Source organism: Theropithecus gelada, chromosome 14 (genome assembly GCF_003255815.1).
Source record: "Theropithecus gelada isolate Dixy chromosome 14, Tgel_1.0, whole genome shotgun sequence".
Taxonomy (NCBI): Eukaryota; Metazoa; Chordata; class Mammalia; order Primates; family Cercopithecidae; genus Theropithecus; species Theropithecus gelada.
This window is the reverse complement of record NC_037682.1, coordinates 9,995,617-10,015,097: the sequence shown is the minus strand read 5'-3', so window position 1 is coordinate 10,015,097 and position 19,481 is coordinate 9,995,617. Positions and strand designations below refer to the sequence as shown.

Here is a 19,481-nt window from a genome sequence, read left to right as displayed (position 1 = left end):
CCTGGGGCCACTGCCAGGCCAGCCAGACCCTGAGGAGCTCAGCTCAGGCCCAGATGCTAAGTTCAACCTCAGAGGCATAAGAAGATAAACTGGGAATCAGGTGACTATCTCTTACAGATGGGTACACTGAGTCAATGACTGAGTCTGTCCTCTTATAACCAAGACCTTGAGCTGCCTTATGCAGAGAGAAAGACCAAGTCCCACAGTCATATGGCAACCAGGAGGACTGGGGTCCATCCTTCCAACTCCTGGACTGCCCCTGTTCCTGCTCCCCTACCCTGATATACTGTCCCCTATCCTGTGTAGGGTCATTCCAGAAATTTCTGGAGTAAGGATATTCTTTCCCTTCCTAACACCAAGAAGCCCCTTCCTGCCTGTCTTTCTTTGGCTAGTTGTGATGGGAGGAGGGGAATCCAAGCTGTCTCCGTCCCTTGGTCAGAGATAGTAGTAACAGGAAGCCCCAAAGGTTCCAATCACCAGCCCAGGAACAGGACATCCTAGCAAGAGTGCCCCAAACCAGGGCCTCTCCCAGACTTCCACGGGTGCTTAGAGCTGACCTCAATGATGCTGACCTTGGCTTCAAGACTGTGAGCAGTTGGGGGACAAGCAGGGCCCAAGTCTCACCCCTCAGGAGCTGGATCAGAAGGGCAAGGAGGGGCTGAGTCCATAGAAATCCACACCTGGGGCTCTGCTCTCTCGCCCTTGTTAGGATTTTGCGGGAGGAATCTCAAGAGGTCTTGGGGGTGCCCCATGGTGGGGAGGGTCCCAAGACAAAAGCTTCTTTCAGGGATGGAGAGAAGGAAGAGAGGGAGATGAGACTGACCTTGGCCTCTGGAGACAGCTGGAGGCTGCTCAGGTCAGTACCTGCCACTCCCACTAAGGGATGTTCCCCTGCTGAAGGGTGGGGCTCCTGCAGGCATGGAGGCAGCCAGGCCTAAAGATGGACCAGGCTTTTGAACTGCAAAATGCCGCGAGGATGAGCTGGTCAACAGCCAGAGCCTGCTGCAGACGGAAGATCAAGATGCAGAATTGGGCAGTGGAGGGGATGGCAAGCCAAGGGTATGAGGAAGCCTGGCAGAGAGGAGGGCTGAGAAGCCGATCGAGAGAGGGACCCTGAGTGACACAGCATGGCTGAGTCACGTCTCCTGTGCCAGGTGGTGCAACGCCCCACCACCGCCACCCTCGAGGTCCGCAACCCTCCTCGCTCTCCCCTCCTGACAATGCTGTACACGTGGGTATCTGTCCCTTGCGACTGAGAGGCTTAACAAATACAGACCCATCTCTTAACATGTCTGGACCATGGACCTGTTAGGATCTCCACAAAGGAGTAAACACAGTGGACGAGGTGGCCAGCCCTGGTTCCACCTTCAGTTCCAGCAGCTGCCCACAGTCAACCAGAGTGGACTTGGGGGAAGGTAGGGTACCAGGGTCCAAATCCCCAGAGAGGAAGAGCACAGACTCTGGAGTCAGGCAGGAGACCACATGGACTCAGTCATTCATTCACCTCGAGACCTGGGAGCAGCCACTGAAGGTCTCCAAGCCCAGGAATCACCTCCTCCCTCCAAGGGCTGCTGAAGGATGAGGCAGCATCTGTCCCGCACCCAGGTCGGTGCCCGGGCACACATGCCCCGAGATGTGAGTCCAGTAGCCATCAAGGGGCAACACAAGGTCTCCAGAGATCTGTCTGCCTCCCTGAGAAGCTAAGGTCTGTGAACTGGCCAGAGACCAGCCACATTTCCTGCCCGTTCCTCAGCCCAGCAGGGATACAGGACACAGGACACCGTGAGACAAAGACAAGTCATCCCAGGAACCCAAAGCCACGCTACGCCCAAAAGTTCGGGAGCAACTTACCAGATCTTGTGGGCCCCCATGTGGGCCCAGACCCCAGCCCAAAGCCAGGATCTAACAGCACCCACGCCAAAAAAACTGCACAGGACCGTTGGAATTTGGAAAGTTTTTGTTTTCTTTTTCCCACACATTTCCGGGGTTGGGGTGTTTTCCAAGACTCAGACACGTTTGTTAACAAAGAGAGAAAAAAAACTGGGGGAGCAGGGAGCCCGTGGGCAGAGAAGTGACCCCAGCAGTCTGTGGACAATGCCTTGCTCCCTCTTCCCTGCTGCCCGCACCCAGCAGGTGCCACAGGCTGCTGCTCGTGGAATCTAGAGTATTTGTCTGTAATATATATCTGCATTTGCCTTCCCCTCCCTCCCACCCCCACCCCTGCTCCTCCAGCAGCTTCCCCATCAATGCACGTCGCCCGGCGGCACACACAGAACAGGCCTTCAGCCTGGCCTGAGCCCCTTCCCTGGGCGGCACCAAGCAGGTGCCTCTCCTGGTGAGGGGAGTTGGGGCACTTGGGGACAAGCCCACTGCCCCACCCCACCCACCCACTGGGCCACTCGGGCCCACCCTCCCGCCCTTCTCCCACCGACTCTGGAAACCCAAACGGAGGAAAGGAAGGGAGAAATGAGACACACAAAAAAAGAAGTAGGAAAGAAGGGTGGGGACAGTGAGACACAGCAAGCCTAGGATGGGGACTGGAGGGCTTGGGGAGAGAAGGAAGGCAGGAGGGACAGAAGGAGGAAGAAGAAAAATTGAGGAAAATTAACAGGACGAATAGTGGACACTTTACAAAACCCCCAGCCTTCCTTCCCACCCAACCCCACCAAAATAAAACTACCCCCCTTAAAAAAATAAATCAACCCAGGGCTGTGAGCACGTGCCCTGCCTGGCAGGCGCAGAGCTGAGAGGGACAGTCAGCCCTGGGACTGACGAGGCCGCGCGGTGGACGGCAGGAGGAAGGGGGCGAGCACGGGGTTTTTCCTTTTCTTTTTTTGCGTTTCCTCTTCGTAAGAGAAGCCTGAGGCAGCCAGGGAGAGGGTCCCCAGGCCCCTGGCAGGGAGAGGGTGGCACCCTCCTCCCGGGCCCTCCCAGGAGGGGCAGCTGGCAGTGGGGCGCAGTGCCAGGGGCTCAGACGTAATACTCCTTGTCTTTGTTCTTCTTGGCCTTGCTGGGCGTCTTGGGGGCAGTCGGGGCCTTCTCTTTCACCACCGCCCCATTGCTCTGGGCCGAGTTACTGATGTAGTTCCGGCTCTGGTCCACCTGATAGGAGCCCTCGTCACGATTGCGGTACTTGTACATGGCGTAGAGGAGGATGAGGATGCAGAGCGCCGCCGCCGCCACAATGCCCACCACCATGCCCGTGGTGCTGCTGGACTCCCGGATCACCTCCACTGCGCCCGGTGGGCCCCGCTCCCCAGGCCCTGTGGGGTTGGCTGTGGGCAGATGGGGGAAGCCGGGGGCTGAGGTCACGCCGGGGCGCAGGGGAGGGGGCCTCCGCGGCTCAAAGGACGTGGGGGCCCCAGGCCCCAAGGGCGGGTTCTCCAGCAGGGGCTGAAGCGGATCTCGGTGGTTCATTTTGCCCGCCGGCAGGTTGGGGGCTGGGGCGGAGGGGGCAAACAGCACCCCAGGGGCGCCCGTGGCCCCATCTGTCCTGAGGTTGGGCCGGGGAGCGGGTTTGCGGGGTGACAGGAGGGTGGTGCGGTCCGTGACCAGGGGAAAGGTGGTGTAAAAGTCCTCGTCGTCCGTGGGGGGGAGGCTGGAGTCAAAGACCTCCCCGGAGGCAAAGCCCGAGGCCTCGATGGGCTCCTCGCAGTCGCTGTCGTCCCGCTCGGCCTGGCACGGGCCCCCGGAGGGCGGGCGGCGCGCCGCAGGCGGGGGCAGCGTGTCTTGGGTGGCGCCCACTCCCGTGAGGAAGGGGTAGAAGGTAGGGGGCGGGGGCACGAAGGGGGATCGGGTGGCCACGGGAGGGGGGTCTAAGGAGTCCTCCGTGATAATGGGCAATATTAACTCTCCTCCTAGAACAAGAGAGAGAAGAGAAAAGAGAGGGCGTCAGCGAGGGCCAGGGCGCAGGCGGCCGGCACAGAGAGAGAAACAACAGCCTCACACACCCAAATCGGTTCCAATTGGCTTTGGCGGAGACTAGAGCGGGCTGGGCCCGCCCGCCAGCCGGCCGAGCACTGCGCTTTAAGCGGGCAGCGGCTCAGATGCCCTGGGCACCCCACGCACGGGCTCTGTGACACTCTGGGTTTTGGTCTTTTGTTTGTCTTAAGAAATCAAAAGGAACAGAAAGGAAAGGAAATTGAAAAGAAACAGAAAAAAAAAAACTCTACTGGTTTAAGGCTTTAAAAACAGATACAACAGCAGCATTTAAACAAACCTAACAACAGTATCTTTTAGGGTTTTTTTTTTTCTAGATTTTTCTCTTTTTTTTCTTTTTTTTTTTTTTTTTTTTTTTTTGCTTTTGTTTTTAAAAAAGAAGATAGCATACCACGGAATTCAGGCAACTTACATCAACAAATAGGCCGTGTGATTTTAGCATGAAGAAAAAAATTACAAACAGAGCTGTGTAAGCGGGTTCTCCCGGAAAAAATAAGAAAAAACAACTTTTCCGTACAACGTTTTCTGTCTATCTGTTCGGCATCTCCCTCCCTCACTCTCCGCTCCCTGCACATCCTGCCTCCTCCTGAACTCTCTCCGCCCTCACTTGTCCCTCTCCCCCTCATTCAACACAAAGCTGAACTCTGCACAGGGCAGGCTGGGGCTGCGGGGCGGTTTCCACCACTTGGTGTCAGCATATGGGGGAGGGAGGAATAGTGGGCAGGAGGGCTTGGAGAGTAGGGACATGACAGGCAGCCATGTAGGGATTGCTACATGGGTGAGAGGTCTTGGGAGGGGACGGCCATGGGGGGAGCTTGGAAGGCTAATTGCAGGGTGGTCATGGGAGGGGAGACATCGAAAGTGGGAAGTGAGGTGGCCCATGAGGAAGAGTGGGCAGGGAAGAGTCGGATGCATTGGAGCAGAGTCCTGTCCCATAGGACTCTGGGAGGGGTGGGGAGAAGCCATGTAGAGGCAGGGATGTGGGGAGGGACAAGGAAGGAGTGAGGGAAGTGGGCAGGGACACATGGTTCCTGAGCTAAACCTAACTCCCCAACTTTCTCGTTCTTCACCCTCCACCTCTGACCCCCACTGACTTCCCCCCTCCCCCTCCCCAGAACCCCCATGGGCCGCCAGGACCTGGCCAGGGCTTGACTGCCTCTGGCCCTCTTATTATTGTTAAAACAATAATAAAACAACGGAAAGAAGAAGAAAGCAAAAAAAGAAAAGAAAATACATACACAGCCATCTGGGAGGGAAGCACCTGCTAAATAGGGCCCATGGGAATGAGTGGGGAGGGCTTTGTGAGGGGAGAATGGGTCCCCCCATCTCTAGGTCTGATAACTGGAGTCCTGTGGGCAGAAACTGCAATTCCCATCAGCCCCCAAAAGGTGAGAACTATAACTCCCATCAGTCCTTGGAGGAGTGTAGACCACAATTCCCATCAGCCACTAGGTCAACAACTGTGACTCCCATCAGCCTCCTGGGCCTTCTCTCAAAGCAAAATAGTGCAACCTCCTGGTTTGGGGTAGAAGGGAGCTGGGGCTGGCTCTAGGTGGCTGGTGGGAGGACTTGCTCCTCTTGCAGGGGCACCTCTGGGCCTTACAAGGGCTGGAGGTTTCCTCTCTGGCTCTCTCTTCAGCACAGCCTAAGCCCTGCCAACATCTGAGTGCCTCTCGCTGGTCTCTGCAGGGTGTGGTCTTCCTAGATCGTGCCCAGAAGCCCCTCAGCCTCTTGGTGGAAAAGCACCCCAGGGCCTCCACTGCCAGGTCCCGCCTGCCCCACTTCAGCCCCACTGCAGCCAGACCAGCCACATTCCACCTTCACATCTTGTCTGTCTTCTCCTGCTCCCCACCCACCCATGGCCCTCTACCTCTGCACTGAGTTCAAACACTGTTGCCAACCTTCAGATCACAAGCTCCAGCAACGTTGCAGAGCTGTCCTTGCCCACACAAGCCAGCCTGTAGCCAAGACCTTTCCATTGAACTTGAAGCCTTGCTGAGCTCCCCAGGCTGCTCTTCCAACCAGACTCCAATCTCCCTTGGCCAGGGGCTCACCTACACCCTAGATTTTGAAACCCCAGGGCTCCTGGCCCTCCAAAGGCTCAGTCACAGTGAAAACCTTTGAGCTAAGAGCAAAGCAGCATGTTTTGTGGAGCTGGGACTATCGATCCCAGCTCATTATGGATAAGAATGCTGAGGCCTGGGTGGGCAGGACTTCCCAAGGTTACCAGGTGTAGGTGCCCAGCAAGGTAAGTGAGGCCAGGGAAGGGTTAGATCTCATGAGAAGCCCAAGAAAGCCTAAGTCATCCTCCCAATGTCTCCAGGAATCTGTTGGGACTACTTGACTCTTGGCTTGGATGTGAACTTGGATGACAGAACAGGTGTTCTGAGTTCCTGTGTGACTGTGGGCAACTTTCTTCCAGTCTCTGGGCCTCAGTTTCCTCATCTATAAAACTGGGGTATTGGGCTCCAGGCCCAGGATGAGGCCAAGGCTTGGCTCTCGTGGGACCTCTAGCCTTTGGATAAACAAGTATGTCTTCCTGTACCCACCTGGGACCCAGACAAGGAAAGCCAGCACCCTGGTCCCCAGGTAAGGGGCAAACTCAGCTGTCAGCTCTCAGGAGGGTTGGCAGCCCCTCGAGCGGTGGTAACCTGGGCCCAATCATGGCAAGATTCCCCTCCCTGCATGAACTCTGAGTGCCTCTGGGGTCCTTCCTGCTGGTCCATACCACCAGCCCTCTACCTGACCTTTGTCTTCTATTCAGAACACCTTTCCCTGTTGACATCTCAGAGTCTGGTCAAACACCTCCTCTTCCAGGCAGAGGATGCTCCCTGCCTGAGTGCCTCTGACACCATACCCTAATTCTGTCCTGGAGGCATGGCTTTGTACTCACTGCCAGGGAAAGGCCAACGGCAGTGGGCCTGGCACAGAGTTGGGGCTCGTTATACTTTTCCAGGGGAAAGGGAGCAATATTCCTCAGGCATTTCCTCTGAGCCAGGCCAAGCTAGGTATCTAGGGAAGGGAGTGGGCGTCTCTCTCACAGGCCAGAGCAGCAGAGTTCTGAACACCCCACCCCCTCCACCCTCTTAGGCAGCAGGCATTGTGGAGAGCTCAGTCTGGCAGCAGCCTTTCTCTACAAACCATCTCCTACCCCAGCTCGCCACCTTCCATCTTAGACTGGGCCACCAGCTGCTGCTGGAAACCCCAGCATCAAGGTTTGGCCTAAGCTGGCTGGCCATAGTTGGGGCCCCAGCAAAGTGCCAGGCCCAGGGCACAGGACCAGACCAGGAGGCCCTTGCTGAGGCCACATCCTGCCCTAGAGGGGCTGACAGGCTGATCAGGGCACAGAGCTCAGCTCTCTACCAACCTGCTGTCCCCCAGTCAGGCTAGGGCATGGGGGGATTCAGGTCTTGGACCACAGACAAGTCTTACCCAGCCTGAGCCCCCTACAACCATTTGCACTAGCTAAGCTCTTGGGACACACAGGCTCCTCGGGTCACCCTTCTGCAGCCTTCCTCTGCCCCCAGACTCCTCCCAGGCCTGCTCACATTGACCTCTTGCTCCTCCAACCCCAGCTGCTTCCTGGTCTCCATATCTGGGTCCCAGTCCTGTCCCTGCATCCGCAGCTCCTCTGGGGTTTCTCTGCCCAAGGCTTTGACTGCACCATCTCCTAAGGTGTCCTCCCCTCACACACACCCCCTACACTGCCATAACTTCCCCTTGGTCCCCCCTTCTCATGGTAGCTTCTGTCTTCCACATGGCTTCCTCTCCGTTTCTTCCCAGTGTCCCACACCCCACTTCCTCTCCACAAGATAAAAGGCTCTGGAGAACCCATGAGAATGCATGAGGACTTCCTTCCCTGGGCTCGCTCAACCCTGCCTAGGCTCTGGGGGCAATCAAGTCACCAAACCTAGGGTGCTGGGCTTTCCCGGATCACACACCAGTTCAGGAAGGATCAGAAGAGGCTGTCCTGGCGAGGATTTGGCAGGACCTGGAGGAGGGGAGGACCAGAATCCTCAGAGACTCCTCCCTGCCCAAAGCCCCACCGCTGCCTGTGCTGCTGGGCTTTGTGGGTGCAGACTCACAATGACTCATGGTCCAGCTCTACACCAAGGATGCATCCTGGAATGGGGTGCTCCTAGGAGTCAGTGGAGTTTGGTAGGACCCCAGACAGCCTCCTGCCTCTCCCCAACTTCAGGCAGCTGCGGCATTTGGAAAATACTCACAGGTGCACACTTACCACAGACACCACCCGCCCACCCAACACTCCTCTGCATCCTAAGAAAAGCTGAATTTCAGTGCATGTGGGTCCCACTTACTAGAGAATGCCATCCCTGACCAGGGAGACCACCAGCCATTCCTGATCTCCCCTTCCTCCCCAACTCTCCTTCCTCTGGGGGCTGCCGGCCCAACAAACTTAGCCCCTTCTGCCCTTAGGGAACAGAAGGCCCTTGCCTGGAAATCTACCCAAGAACTCCATTCTCACCCAAGTAAGGTGTGCCTACCCCCAAAGGGGAGTCTAGAATTGAGGTTGAGCATGTCTGAGACTAAGCAGTGAGCCGAAGGCCCTGCCCAGGCTGTGAGGGGCAAGAAAGCCACCAGCCTACAGGGCATTTCATGGGGGTTAGAAAAAACAGTTCTATGCGGACGTGACCCTGTGGTACATGACTTCACAAACAGTACCTTCATGCAATATTGGAAAAACCATTCTCTCCTCTCAGTGGACGGTCCTGTTCTGGTGCCCAGGACACACGGCTGGGCAAGCAGAGCTCTGGGCGGATGTCAGCCCCTACTCACCTGTGCGAGCAGAGAGCAATCTGTGCCACTGTGTATGGTGCCCTGAAGGAAGGTGCCCTCCACCACCCACAAGCACCAGTACAGCAAGGGCAGAGGCCAGGGTATTTCAAGGTAAGAAAAAAATGGTACATTGTGGCATATGCACGCGCACACACACACACAGGATCTGTGTTTCTGTGCCCCAAGCACATGTGTACATGCATGTACGTGAACCTAGATGGATCTGAGCATGAGCGTGTGCATGTCAGTGTGTGGACCTCTGGCTCTGGCATGTGCCTGCCGGCCACTGAGCCTGGGTCTGAGTTCTATGTGCACATGTGCATATATGAACGTGCCCCAGAACATGTGAGTGCACCACGGCATCTGAGCACCAGCGGTGCACCCCAGGGAACGCATCCTTCACCAAACTCATTTTCCCTTCTCCTGGGCAGTAATACTACATTTCCCGACATTCCTTGTGAGTAGGCCTGGTGTGTGACTGAGTAGTGGGCACTGCCCGTACCAGTGCCCCAGCAGCCTCCTGGTGCCACCTTCCATGCTCCTTCTCCTACAGTGATGTTGGAAACCACAGGTTGAAAATGGAGGCGCCACAGATGGGAGGAGTGTGGATTCCTAAAGCACTCTTTGCAGCAGAGCCACCTGCTGATCAGCCACACCCAGGTAGGGTGCACCTGAGTGAGAAACTCCTCTTGAATTAACTACGGAGATCCGGGGCTTATCTGTTACAGAAACAAATGTTACTTTAACTAATATAGACACTGGAACCAGAAATGGATGTCACGATAACACAAACCTGAGAAGGCACTCGTGACAATCCAAGGCGTGGAGGCTGGGAAGATGAAACCCACGTACTGCAGTGGTGAAGCATGTGGTGTGCACCGTTGCTCATGAGGACCTGAAGGGTAGGCACTGCCTATGGACTCTGGGCACTGAGGGAAAGGGCTGGGAAAGGCCAGTGACCATGAGGCTTCTACTTTCTGCTTTTAGTGACATAGTACAAGGAGGAGACTAAGGAGGCAAGGAGTACGAGGAGGCAAGAATCGGCTGATTCGCAAGCAGAAGTGAAAAGAATACAGACAGCCCAGAAATCTGTATCCCACCAGAGTCAGAAGAGGCCACTGCTTCCAAACAGTAAGAGAGAAAAGTGAAAAGGCTTTGAGGGACAATGGTGCAGTAAAGCTTCTCACCCTCACCCAATAAGAACACTCAGCCTTGCTCAAGGATCAGATTTAGGGATTGCCCCCCCCCCCCACCAACTTCCCACCTATTGTTTCAAATGTCCTCAAGACAGTCACCACTGTATGAAGAGAAAGAGGCATGGGGGCAGAGCAACAAGGAAATAAGTGAGGCTTGAGAACTGTGTCTAGGTATGGTTACTTTGAACCTTAAACCACCCTTGGGCCCCAAATCTGCATGAGCAGGGGTAGGCTATCATGCTACAGCACCCCCAAGGAGGACATTGTTCCCAACACCCACTTCAGACATGGCTATGGGAGGACCGGGAGGAACTTCCCAGAGGGGAGAGCCAGGGACCCCAGACAAAGGAGAGGGGAGTCTCCGCCAGAGAGCAGAGTCTCTCCCAGGGTTTAATGAAGAAATTTCCCCCACTGCAGGGGCAGAGAGCCTGGCCTGCCTGCCTGCTGGATTTCCTCAGCGCTAGGAGCACACATTGGCCTGTGTGAATCTAGGCTGCTGTCTTCCATTTTTCCCTTTTTTGTATGGGAGGTTGTATTATGGTTGTTGACTCTGCCCCACACCACAGTATTCTGGGTGTGTGTTGGGCTGTGGGAGCAGTGAGATAAATTATCCATTTAGTTCTTGGGTATCTGGATCACATATGGGTCCCCATTCCAGAGAAGTCAGGTCTTAACCGGATGTGGAGGGCCACCATCTCCCAGACATCATCAGCTTTGAGATGAATGCCCTAATGGTTGGGACTTTGGGTGGTCTCCTGGGGAGGGGTGGGTGTGTCCTGGAGGTGAGGAAGAGTGACACGGATCCTTGATGACCCACAGGCAAGCCAGTGACAAAGAATTCACTAGTTGGGCCCCAGACCTGTTTCTGCTTCCTCCTGAGGGCACAGCAAGGCCACACCTCACAGCCTTCCTTAAAGTTAGGTTGGGCCCCATGACTGAGCTCCAGGCAACAGAATGTGGGCAGGAGCCTGGAAGCCTCTCCCACAGCTGGCCCATAAAATCTTCCACTTCACAACTCCATGCCACCGCAACTCAGGAAGTCACCTGTTGAAGATGGTGCAGCCGCAAGATGGAGAGGGACCAAGCCCTGAGTCATCACTTGGAAAAGAGTGGCCCACCAATCAGGAACACTTGTTTATAACTTAGGTGAATGAGAAATACATGTCTATGTGTTAAACCAATACATGTTGTCCATTATAGCAACTAGTGCTACCTTGAGACCCTCTTGGAATCTGAACACACTGTGGTTCTACCGGTCTGGGCAAATGTGTCTGTGACTCTGTGGAGTTAAGCCTGCATGTGCCTCTGAGGGTCTCATTTATGTGTGCATGAGGGCAATGCCTCAGGAGGGATGCTTGCATGGAGTAAGTGCAGAAGGCTGCTTCTGTGGGTCTGAGCATACGTGGACCTGGGTGAATCTGAATACACATGTGTGTATGTGTGTGCTTTTGTGGGTCTAAACAACTGTGTATACTTGCCTGAGTGGGAGCACACAGGCATACAGGCATGCCTTGTACTGTGTCTGAACATGTGTGCATGCCCTCCAGGTCTGAGGATATGTGTGTGCCCTTCTGTGTGCCACTGCATGGGTACCTTGGAGCACAGAAGTGCACCTGCACCTGTGTGGGCTAATGGAGGCCCGAGAGTGTGTGTGTGCGTGCGTGTGTGTGTTTACACCTCTGTACAGGTCTGAGCACATGAACTTGCACATCTATGTGTATGTGTGTACCTATGTATTCTTCAGTGAGTGTGAACCAGTATGTATGTTTCAGCAGGTGAGCATGTGTGTGTGTGTGTACACTACTGTGGCACTCGGCACATGAGTGTGCACGGAAATATGAGCTTCTATAGGGGTGGGCTTGGTGGGAGAAGTGCAGGTCTGTGAAGCCGAACAAATTGTGTGTGTATGTAGACCCCTGAGGTTGAGCACACAGCCTGCCTCTGAGAATGTGCACACCTGCACTCTTGTGAGTCTTATCTAGGTGCACCTTTGTGTACATGTGGGCATCTGGGGGTTGGATGCACATGTTGGTGCATGAGTACACCCCTCTGCAGATATGTATGTCTGCATCATGGTGAGTAAACTTACACACACATGTACCTCTGTGAGCCTGGTCATAGATGTGCATTTCTGTGAGTACATGTGGGCACACATGTGCATTATGGTGGGTCTAAGCACACTGCTTACTTGCCTGATCTGAACATGCCTATATGCCTCTGCAGTTCTGAAACACATGTGAACATCTGCATGTCTGAACACGGGTGTAGGATTCTGTGGTCTAAGCACCTGTGTGTGTTACACAGGTGGATCTGTACACATGTGCCACTGAGCTGAGCACAGATGTATAATCTGTGAGTCCAAGGGCGTGTCACAAGGTATATGTCTTACTAGGCCTAAGCACATACACACACACACTCAGGTCTGAACACAGATGTGTGTGTCCTGAGTGTCTGCAATATGCAAGTCTGTCTCTGGGTCTGAGCATGTGTGTGTGATTCTGAACATTCAGCATGGCTGTCAGTAGTGTGTGAGTGTGCCTCAGTGGGTTTGAACATGCATGTACACATAGCTCAGAACACAGTCAAGTGCCTTGGTAAGTTTGAGACACACAATGTGTGTGTGTGCCTTGGTGCAACTGAACACACATGCAAGTGTGAACCTCTAGGAGCTGAGTAGGTGCACACGTGTGCATCTGAGTGCCTCTGTGGGTATTTCTGGAGCTCTAAGCACACACATGCAAGAGTTGGTAGCTCTGAGTACATGTGTGTGCTTTCATTAGGCTGTGCATGTGTGCATGAGTTTGAGCTTCTGTGAGTCTCAACAGGTGTGTATCTGTGTGTATGGACTTCAGAAGGGTATAAGCACACACATGTCTCTTGGAGTCTAAGCATGTGTGTGCCTCTGTTGGCCTAGGTACAAATAGTGTGTGCTCTTCTAGGTTTGAATGTGTGTGTGTGTGTGTGTGTGTGTGTGTGTGTGTGTGTGTGTGTGTGGAAGTGGGCCCATGTGAGCTTGCTGGTGGGTCTGTAAATGTATGTGCAGGGCTGTATGTGTGTGTGCCTCTGGTCATACATGTGCATACAGACACTGCCTCTGTGGGTCTGAGCCTGTGTGTGCTCTTCTCTTCCTACGTGTCTCAGGTTGTGCAAAGTCAGATCCCCTCAGGGGCCAGGCCCAGAACACAATGTATGGGTTGGGCCAGCTGAGACAACTAGCAGTGGGTCACATTACTAATGGTGCATGCCCCACTAAAGGCACTCCCATTGAAAAGCCAACCTCAGCTAAAATAACCGTGTAGATGATGGTCTCACTAAACAAGGGAGAAAGTATGGGCCCGGGTCTGTGGAGGAGCCCAGGTTAGGGAAAACGGTGGAAAGGTGAGCGAGCAGGAATGATCCTAGACCCAGGGATGAAGATCTGCAAGGTAGGAGAGGTAAAACACCATGGGGTCTCCAGCCAGGCTGCCCCCACCTCTGACACTGGAGCCAAGGGAGGTCTGGCCGTCTGCTGGAGAAAAGCCTCCTTGCACTGGGGCCTGGGAGAGACTGGCTGGAGAGGCTCTGGATGGCATGGCATGGTCTACACCAGCCTGGGAGACCCTGGAGTCATTTTGGTCCTTGCCTGGCCTCCCATTGGGATGATGAGGATCCATCGTTAAACCTTTCACAGTGGTGCAAATGTGGACATGTAAGCATGTGTGATGCAGGCTTGGGGGAGAGGCTGTGGCTTCTGGCAGTTTCCTCTGGGGATTCCAGAGTGCACTCTGCCCTCCCTCCTGGCCCTATTTTTAAAGCTGGCTGCTGGAATGGCTACCAGTCCCTCCCTATCCCAGACTTCTAGACCTCCTCCACCCTTCATCCTCTACTTGTCCCTTTTCCCAAGAGGGTGGCTCAATAGTCAGTGACCTCACAGATCCCTGACTGGGAACCAGCTGACCCACCTGCTTCAACTCCTCCTCACCCTCTGCCCTAATGCAGCCTAAAAGAGTCAGACCACCAATACACCCATTCAGCATCAGACCCAGGCCCTTGACTAGACTCCAAGCCAGGGCTGGGAGGCTAGAACTTCGGTGGACAAAGTATGGCTCAGGTGGGGTCCAGTGTGTACTACATGTCCCTACATGGTGACCATCTGGCCCCAGATACCCCTCTGCAGGGTGTAGGGAAAGCAGAGACTCCTCCTGTTACCCAGGAGTTCCTGCCCCAGAGTGTGTGAACATGGGCACCTGTGTATGAACACATGTGGTAATGCCACTCAGTGCCCTTTCCTCAGGACCCTCAAAGACCATTGTCCGCAGAGCCCCATCCCAGAGCTTTCATGGGGCCACTCATCACAGCCACTTCCAGCAGGCCTGGGCAAGCAGTGCTGTGTTGGCCACACGAGCCACCGGTAAGTGCCTAGAGCTCAGAGCAGTAAAGCAGGGCAGGGGGTGCTGTGTGTTGAAGCTGCCAGATGCCCAGAGCCCCCCAAAGCAATGGAGGCATTGAAGTGTGCATCCTTGAGCCAAGATTGCCCTGGAGGAAGAAGTGACAGCACTCAGCAGAGGGGCCTCCTAGAGACGAAGGCATCTGTCCCAGAAAGCCCAGGCCCTGGTCTATGGAAGGGAAGGCCTTTCTGGCCCAGCAGCTGGCAGCTCCCCTGAAGGTCCCTGGGCCCAGGCCCGTGGGAATAACCCCTCTCAGCTCTAGCCTACTCGGAGGATGTGGAGGGCAACTGGGCTTCAGCCTCTGGATCTGGGGGCTTGTGCCCCAGAAACCCGCTGCCCTTGGTTTTTGAAGCTGAGCCTCTGCCCCAAGGCTCCACAGGCCATGCTATGGTCCTGCTCTAACCACACTCCTTCCAAGATCGTAGCCCACCCTCAGCCTGAATGTCTTTTCTGGAGCTGGGAGGCCCCAAGCCAGATTCACAGGATGTACCCAGGGCATACTGCCCACCTCCTGACCACATTATCTCCCCCAACCCCACAAGCACCTGCCCCAACCTCCAGCCTTCTGGTACCAACAACCCAGGTGCGACCCATTGCAAGGTAATGGGGAGAAGCCTCCGGCAGCCCAAGTGAGAAATGTGGGTGGCCCTCCACTCCCACAGACTCATCTGGCAGCCACCAAGGCCCACGCTCCTCCACTGGGAAATCTGGCCACATCCAGTCCTTTCTCTGTTCCCTCTGCCAGCCTCAAGTATCCCACCCTCCCCCAGCTGCTCCCAGCCACCCCCAACCTGCTCAAATGAGCAGCCTTGGCACTCGCTGCACCACTCCACACCCCACACTTCTCAAGCAGCACTCAAGGCCACCCCCGCTTTGCCAGCCTGGTCTCTCTCTGTGGCTGCATTCTTGGCTCCAGCAAGAAGTATCAAGCAGAGGCCTAGAAAGCACTCCCTGGCCCCAGTGCCCCAGGCCCTGGAGAGCCTTCCCTCCCAGCCCTGCTCTCCTCCTACAGCAGCTCCCCAACTAGAATCCAGGCCAGACCTCAGGCCCTAATCTTCCCCAGGAGACCACAAGTCTAGTCTAGAGGGGACTTCCCACTCAGCACACTATCAGATTCAGAGCAGTCACTGTGTAGTAACTGCCTCACCTTGCCCTGGCAGTCCTGGCAGTGTCCACTCTGGGAGCCCTTCAGACAAGAGCACAGGACACCTCCCAACACCCAGGAGAAGAGGAAGGCCCAGGATCCAGGAGAGATCTCCTCTACTAGTGGCCTAGAGAGCACCAGGCCTCAGGAGCAGGTGGGAGTTGTGATTCTGGACCCAAGAACTGATGGGAGTTGTAGTTCCTAAGCCATGTTCACCCTCCCCCACCCTAGGGACTCATGGGAGCTGCAGTTACTCATCTTCTAGGGAAAAGTCTCCCTCCTTCTCTCCCAGCACCCCTTGGCTCTCAACCCCAGGACCCCAGGCTAAGGACCTCACTACCTCTGAGGGGCTGGGAACCAAAAGGCATCTTGCCAGAGAGCATCTGAGGGACTGGGAGGATGTTAGGCAAGGTGGAACTATCAGGGAAAGCTAAGGCCTGGCAGCAGGCCCTGGGGCTTGGGCCAGGTGGCAGGGACAGTCGCCCCCCTCCCAGTAGCGTCACAGAGGGCCCCGGGGCAGGGGAGGGGGGAAAGGCACTCACCAGTACTGGGCTCACACTCCTCCAGGTCTTCATCATCACTTGGACACTCAGCAGAAGCCACCAGGAGGTCATCTGTGTTCTGGGGGGCGAGAGAAGGGGTGGGGAAAGAGAGGTTCCAGGCAGGTCAGCAGATCCCACAGCTGCCACTTGAGGTGCATGGTGGTACACAGGATGCCCCTGGGCTGGGACGGACCAGCCTGGTCTGAGTCTTAGCCCTTCCATCTCTTGCTGGCTGACCTCAGGCCTCCACTTCCTCCTATGCACAGGGAACTTCCCAGCAGCAGCCCTGCAGGTTTTCACAGCTTCCGAGGGTCAGTGAAACAGCACATGTGGTGCTTTTTATTTCTGGGAAGTGAGGAGAGTGGATGCCAGACTTTGACCTGCAGGGCCTGGGCAAAAGGGTCTAGGATGCCTCAGGGAAGGGGTGCTGGGGAGGCAAGGCCCTACAGCACGGAGCCTGCAGAGGCCAGCACAGGCAGAACACGACCAGGCCCTGGAGGGGTTTCCTGGCTCCAGTTTCACCACCCATCACCCCTCATCTCTCTCCCAACCTCCTTTCCTGGAGCCTGAGAGAGCCCGGCTGCACACAATAATTAGGGCTGTGGTTGCCATGACAACAGTAGTCCACTTTGTCAGCATTTTCTCTCTTACTGATTGCAAAGAAAGAGAATCCCCAAGATGAGTGAGTATAAGGAGGAGGGGGGTGCCCAAGGGTATGAGGGAGGAGACCCAAGGAGGGAAACCGAAAGTCCAGGCAGGAAGGGAGCCCGAGAAACTGCAGGAAGGGGAGGAGAGAGCTAGGCTGAAGGACAAGGACAAGCAGGGTTGAAAGGGTCATAACCTGCCTCCTCCCAGCCCCTGATCTTCAGACTCAACAGCCCTAACTCACCCAAGGGCAAGGTGGTGCCTGGAGGACCCAGCTCCCTTCTGCATTCTTGCCCCCTCCGCACCAGCCTCCATCTTGGGCTTCCTCACCACAGCAGTGACTCTTGGGACCCCCACCTCTCTCTTCCACCAGGATGATCTGCCTATCACCCTCCCACTGAGACCAGACAGCCCCTCGTCCCCTACGATTTGAAGGGCACTGGGCATGGTGGGTACCCAGCCTTGGGTAGAGCCCAGACCTTTCCCCGAGGGACTCCCTGCTCCCTAGGGGCAACGTCTTCAGGTCCCCTCAGCTTTCTTGGCAGAGAGGAAGTGGGTACAGGCTTGTCTCTCTGATCTGGATGGCCCCAGCTAGCCTAGTCGCAGGCTTCCTGCAGCACAGACTGGCAGGGAGGAGGAGCCTTAAAGCACATGGAGCCCACCCCTCAGAGAAGAAGCTGAAGACAGACTGGTGACAGAGGGAGGGGCACATCCTCATGGCCACCCCCAGATCCTGCCCTCACCCTAGAAGGACAGAGAGTACCTAACAGCCACAGGCTGCCAGACAGGGTGATGGGGAGAGAAGGGGTGGCCAAAAAAGGCCTTCATGCCAGGTGTGAGCCCTCCCTGTGCTAAAGGTCAGAGCAGGCACTGGAGGCAACAACTAGAAAACAGCCCAGCCTGGGCTGCCTCAGGAAGTCACACAGGCAAGTCCTGCTCCAGCAGAGCCCCATTCCCCGGGTGCAGGCCCCTCCAGTCCTGCCCTATCACTAGGGCTTGACCTGACCCAGGAAACACCTGAGCAGGTGGGGTGAGCTCCATGTGCTTCAAGGCCCCTCCTCCCCACCAGTCTGTGCTGCAGGAAGCCTGGGACTAGGCAGCTGGGGCCATCCAGATCAGCAGGTGGGGTGAGCACCAGGGAACTGTCTGCCCTGAGACTCCCTCAGACGCACAGACGGAGAGGACACCGAAGCTGCCTGAGTTGTGGTGCCTGCTCACAGTCACATGGAGAGGGCTTGTGAAGGCAATGAACTTGCAGTCAGGATTTTCCCACTGTAGGAAACCCAGAAAACAAGGAGAGGCTCCTCCTAGCTTCCACCAGCCTCTGGAGAGGGGCTGCCCATGCCAGGTGACTGCACCCAGCCCTCCCATGCTGTCACCCCTGCCCACAGCAAGGCCAGCCTGGTACTATCCATCTCCCACTCTCTGCCCACACAGAACACTAGGCATGGCCTTCACTGGAGAAGCAGAAGGAGCCATCCCACTCTTACCCCGAGTCCAGACTTCATCTCTCTTAGGTAGGGTGATCTTCTCTCATATAACTGGGCCATCAAACTCCTCCCCAACTCTGGGGATGGTCCCTCTAGAAATAGTGATCACCCCCACATCACAAGATGCCTGGTCATTAGGGTGAAAGCCACTTCCTGAAAGGTGACCTTGCCCATTACCATGGCAATAAAGTCAGAGACAGCAGCCTCCAGGATCCCAACAGACCCCTTGGATCCTCACACTAGGCACCACTACTGTAGCTATGCAGATATCAGCTCCATCCCCACCTATCCCTGCCCTAATCCACCAGCCAGAGTGGGGCCTCACCTGGGTGGTGCTGTCCCTCAGTGTGGGGGAGCGGCCCCGGCGCGTGGTGGTAGTGGCCATGGTGGTGGTAGTCTCCATGATGGTGGTGGCCATGTCAGCCAGCAGGGTGGTGGCCGTGGTCTCCGCACTGAGCAGCACGGACGGCCCCTCCCCCACCAGGCGCAGGTGACCCTCAGTCCGCACATTGGGGTCGCTCTCGGCGGCCAGCGCCAGCACCTTGAGCCCATTGTAGTAGAGGCCGGACACCTGGCCCTGGAAGGGGCGGCCCTGATCCCGGCCCCCGATCTTGATGGCAGCCTGACTGTTGAAGATGGTCAGCTGGCGGCCTTGGGGGAGGGGAGGGGGTGACAGAGAAGGGGCAGGCAGTGAGGGGAGACCAGGAAGGGAAGGAAGAAGAGAAGGAAGCCAAGGAGAGGAAAGAGGAATGGAGGAGGAAGCCAGTAAGGGAGGAGGGGACAGGGAGAAATGAGGAAGGGGCAAACAACCAAAGGAAAAGTCCTTGTCAGCCACAGCCCCTAGCCCAGCCAGGTGGGGACCCCAGAAGGGGAGGGCACCCAGGGCACACACGGGCTGGGGAAGACGAGCCCAGCCCCTCCTCCCCACCATGTGCAAGCCTTCCCACCTTCCCCATTCCCTCTCCTCTCCAGCTCCAAGGCCATCTCCCCTCTTCATCCTCTTCCCTCAGTCCGTCCCCATCTTCTCCCTCTGCTTCCCCAAACATCCTGCCCCAGTGTCCAGCCCCGAGCCATGAAGCCATGGAGCCCCTGGAAGAGGCAGATAGAGGAGACACAGAGGCAGAGACAGAGGAGGTAGCTGCCAGGCCAAGGTGGAGTCAGTGCGTGTGAGAACAGAGAAGGAGGTGAGACAGTGTGATGGTGTGTGGGAGCAGCAATCTGCCCAGGCTGACCTCCCGCCTAGGACCAGGCCTTCTGACCCTTGGCCAGGATCCCCTCTCTTCTCCCAGACTGCCAAGGCC

The 19,481-nt window shown here is 56.1% G+C and overlaps 1 protein-coding gene across 6 annotated transcripts in view; it reads right to left on the bottom strand.

Annotated features, from left to right (window-relative positions):
- Positions 1-1,939: 1,939 nt before the first annotated feature.
- Positions 1,940-19,481, bottom strand: part of NRXN2 (neurexin 2) — a 117,241-nt gene continuing 99,699 nt past the window's right edge. For 3 of the 6 annotated variants that reach the window (XM_025357375.1, XM_025357374.1, XM_025357378.1), the window contains 3 exons: positions 18,506-18,831; positions 16,046-16,124; positions 1,943-3,857 (listed from right to left, as the gene is read on the bottom strand). In XM_025357375.1, coding sequence (XP_025213160.1) covers positions 2,971-3,857; positions 16,046-16,124; positions 18,506-18,831 — 1,292 coding nt within the window. In that variant the 3' untranslated portion in view covers positions 1,943-2,970. Of the gene's footprint in view, positions 3,858-16,045; positions 16,125-18,505; positions 18,832-19,481 lie in introns of all 6 variants that reach the window. The other 3 variants (XM_025357376.1, XM_025357377.1, XM_025357373.1) reach the window with 2 other exon arrangements.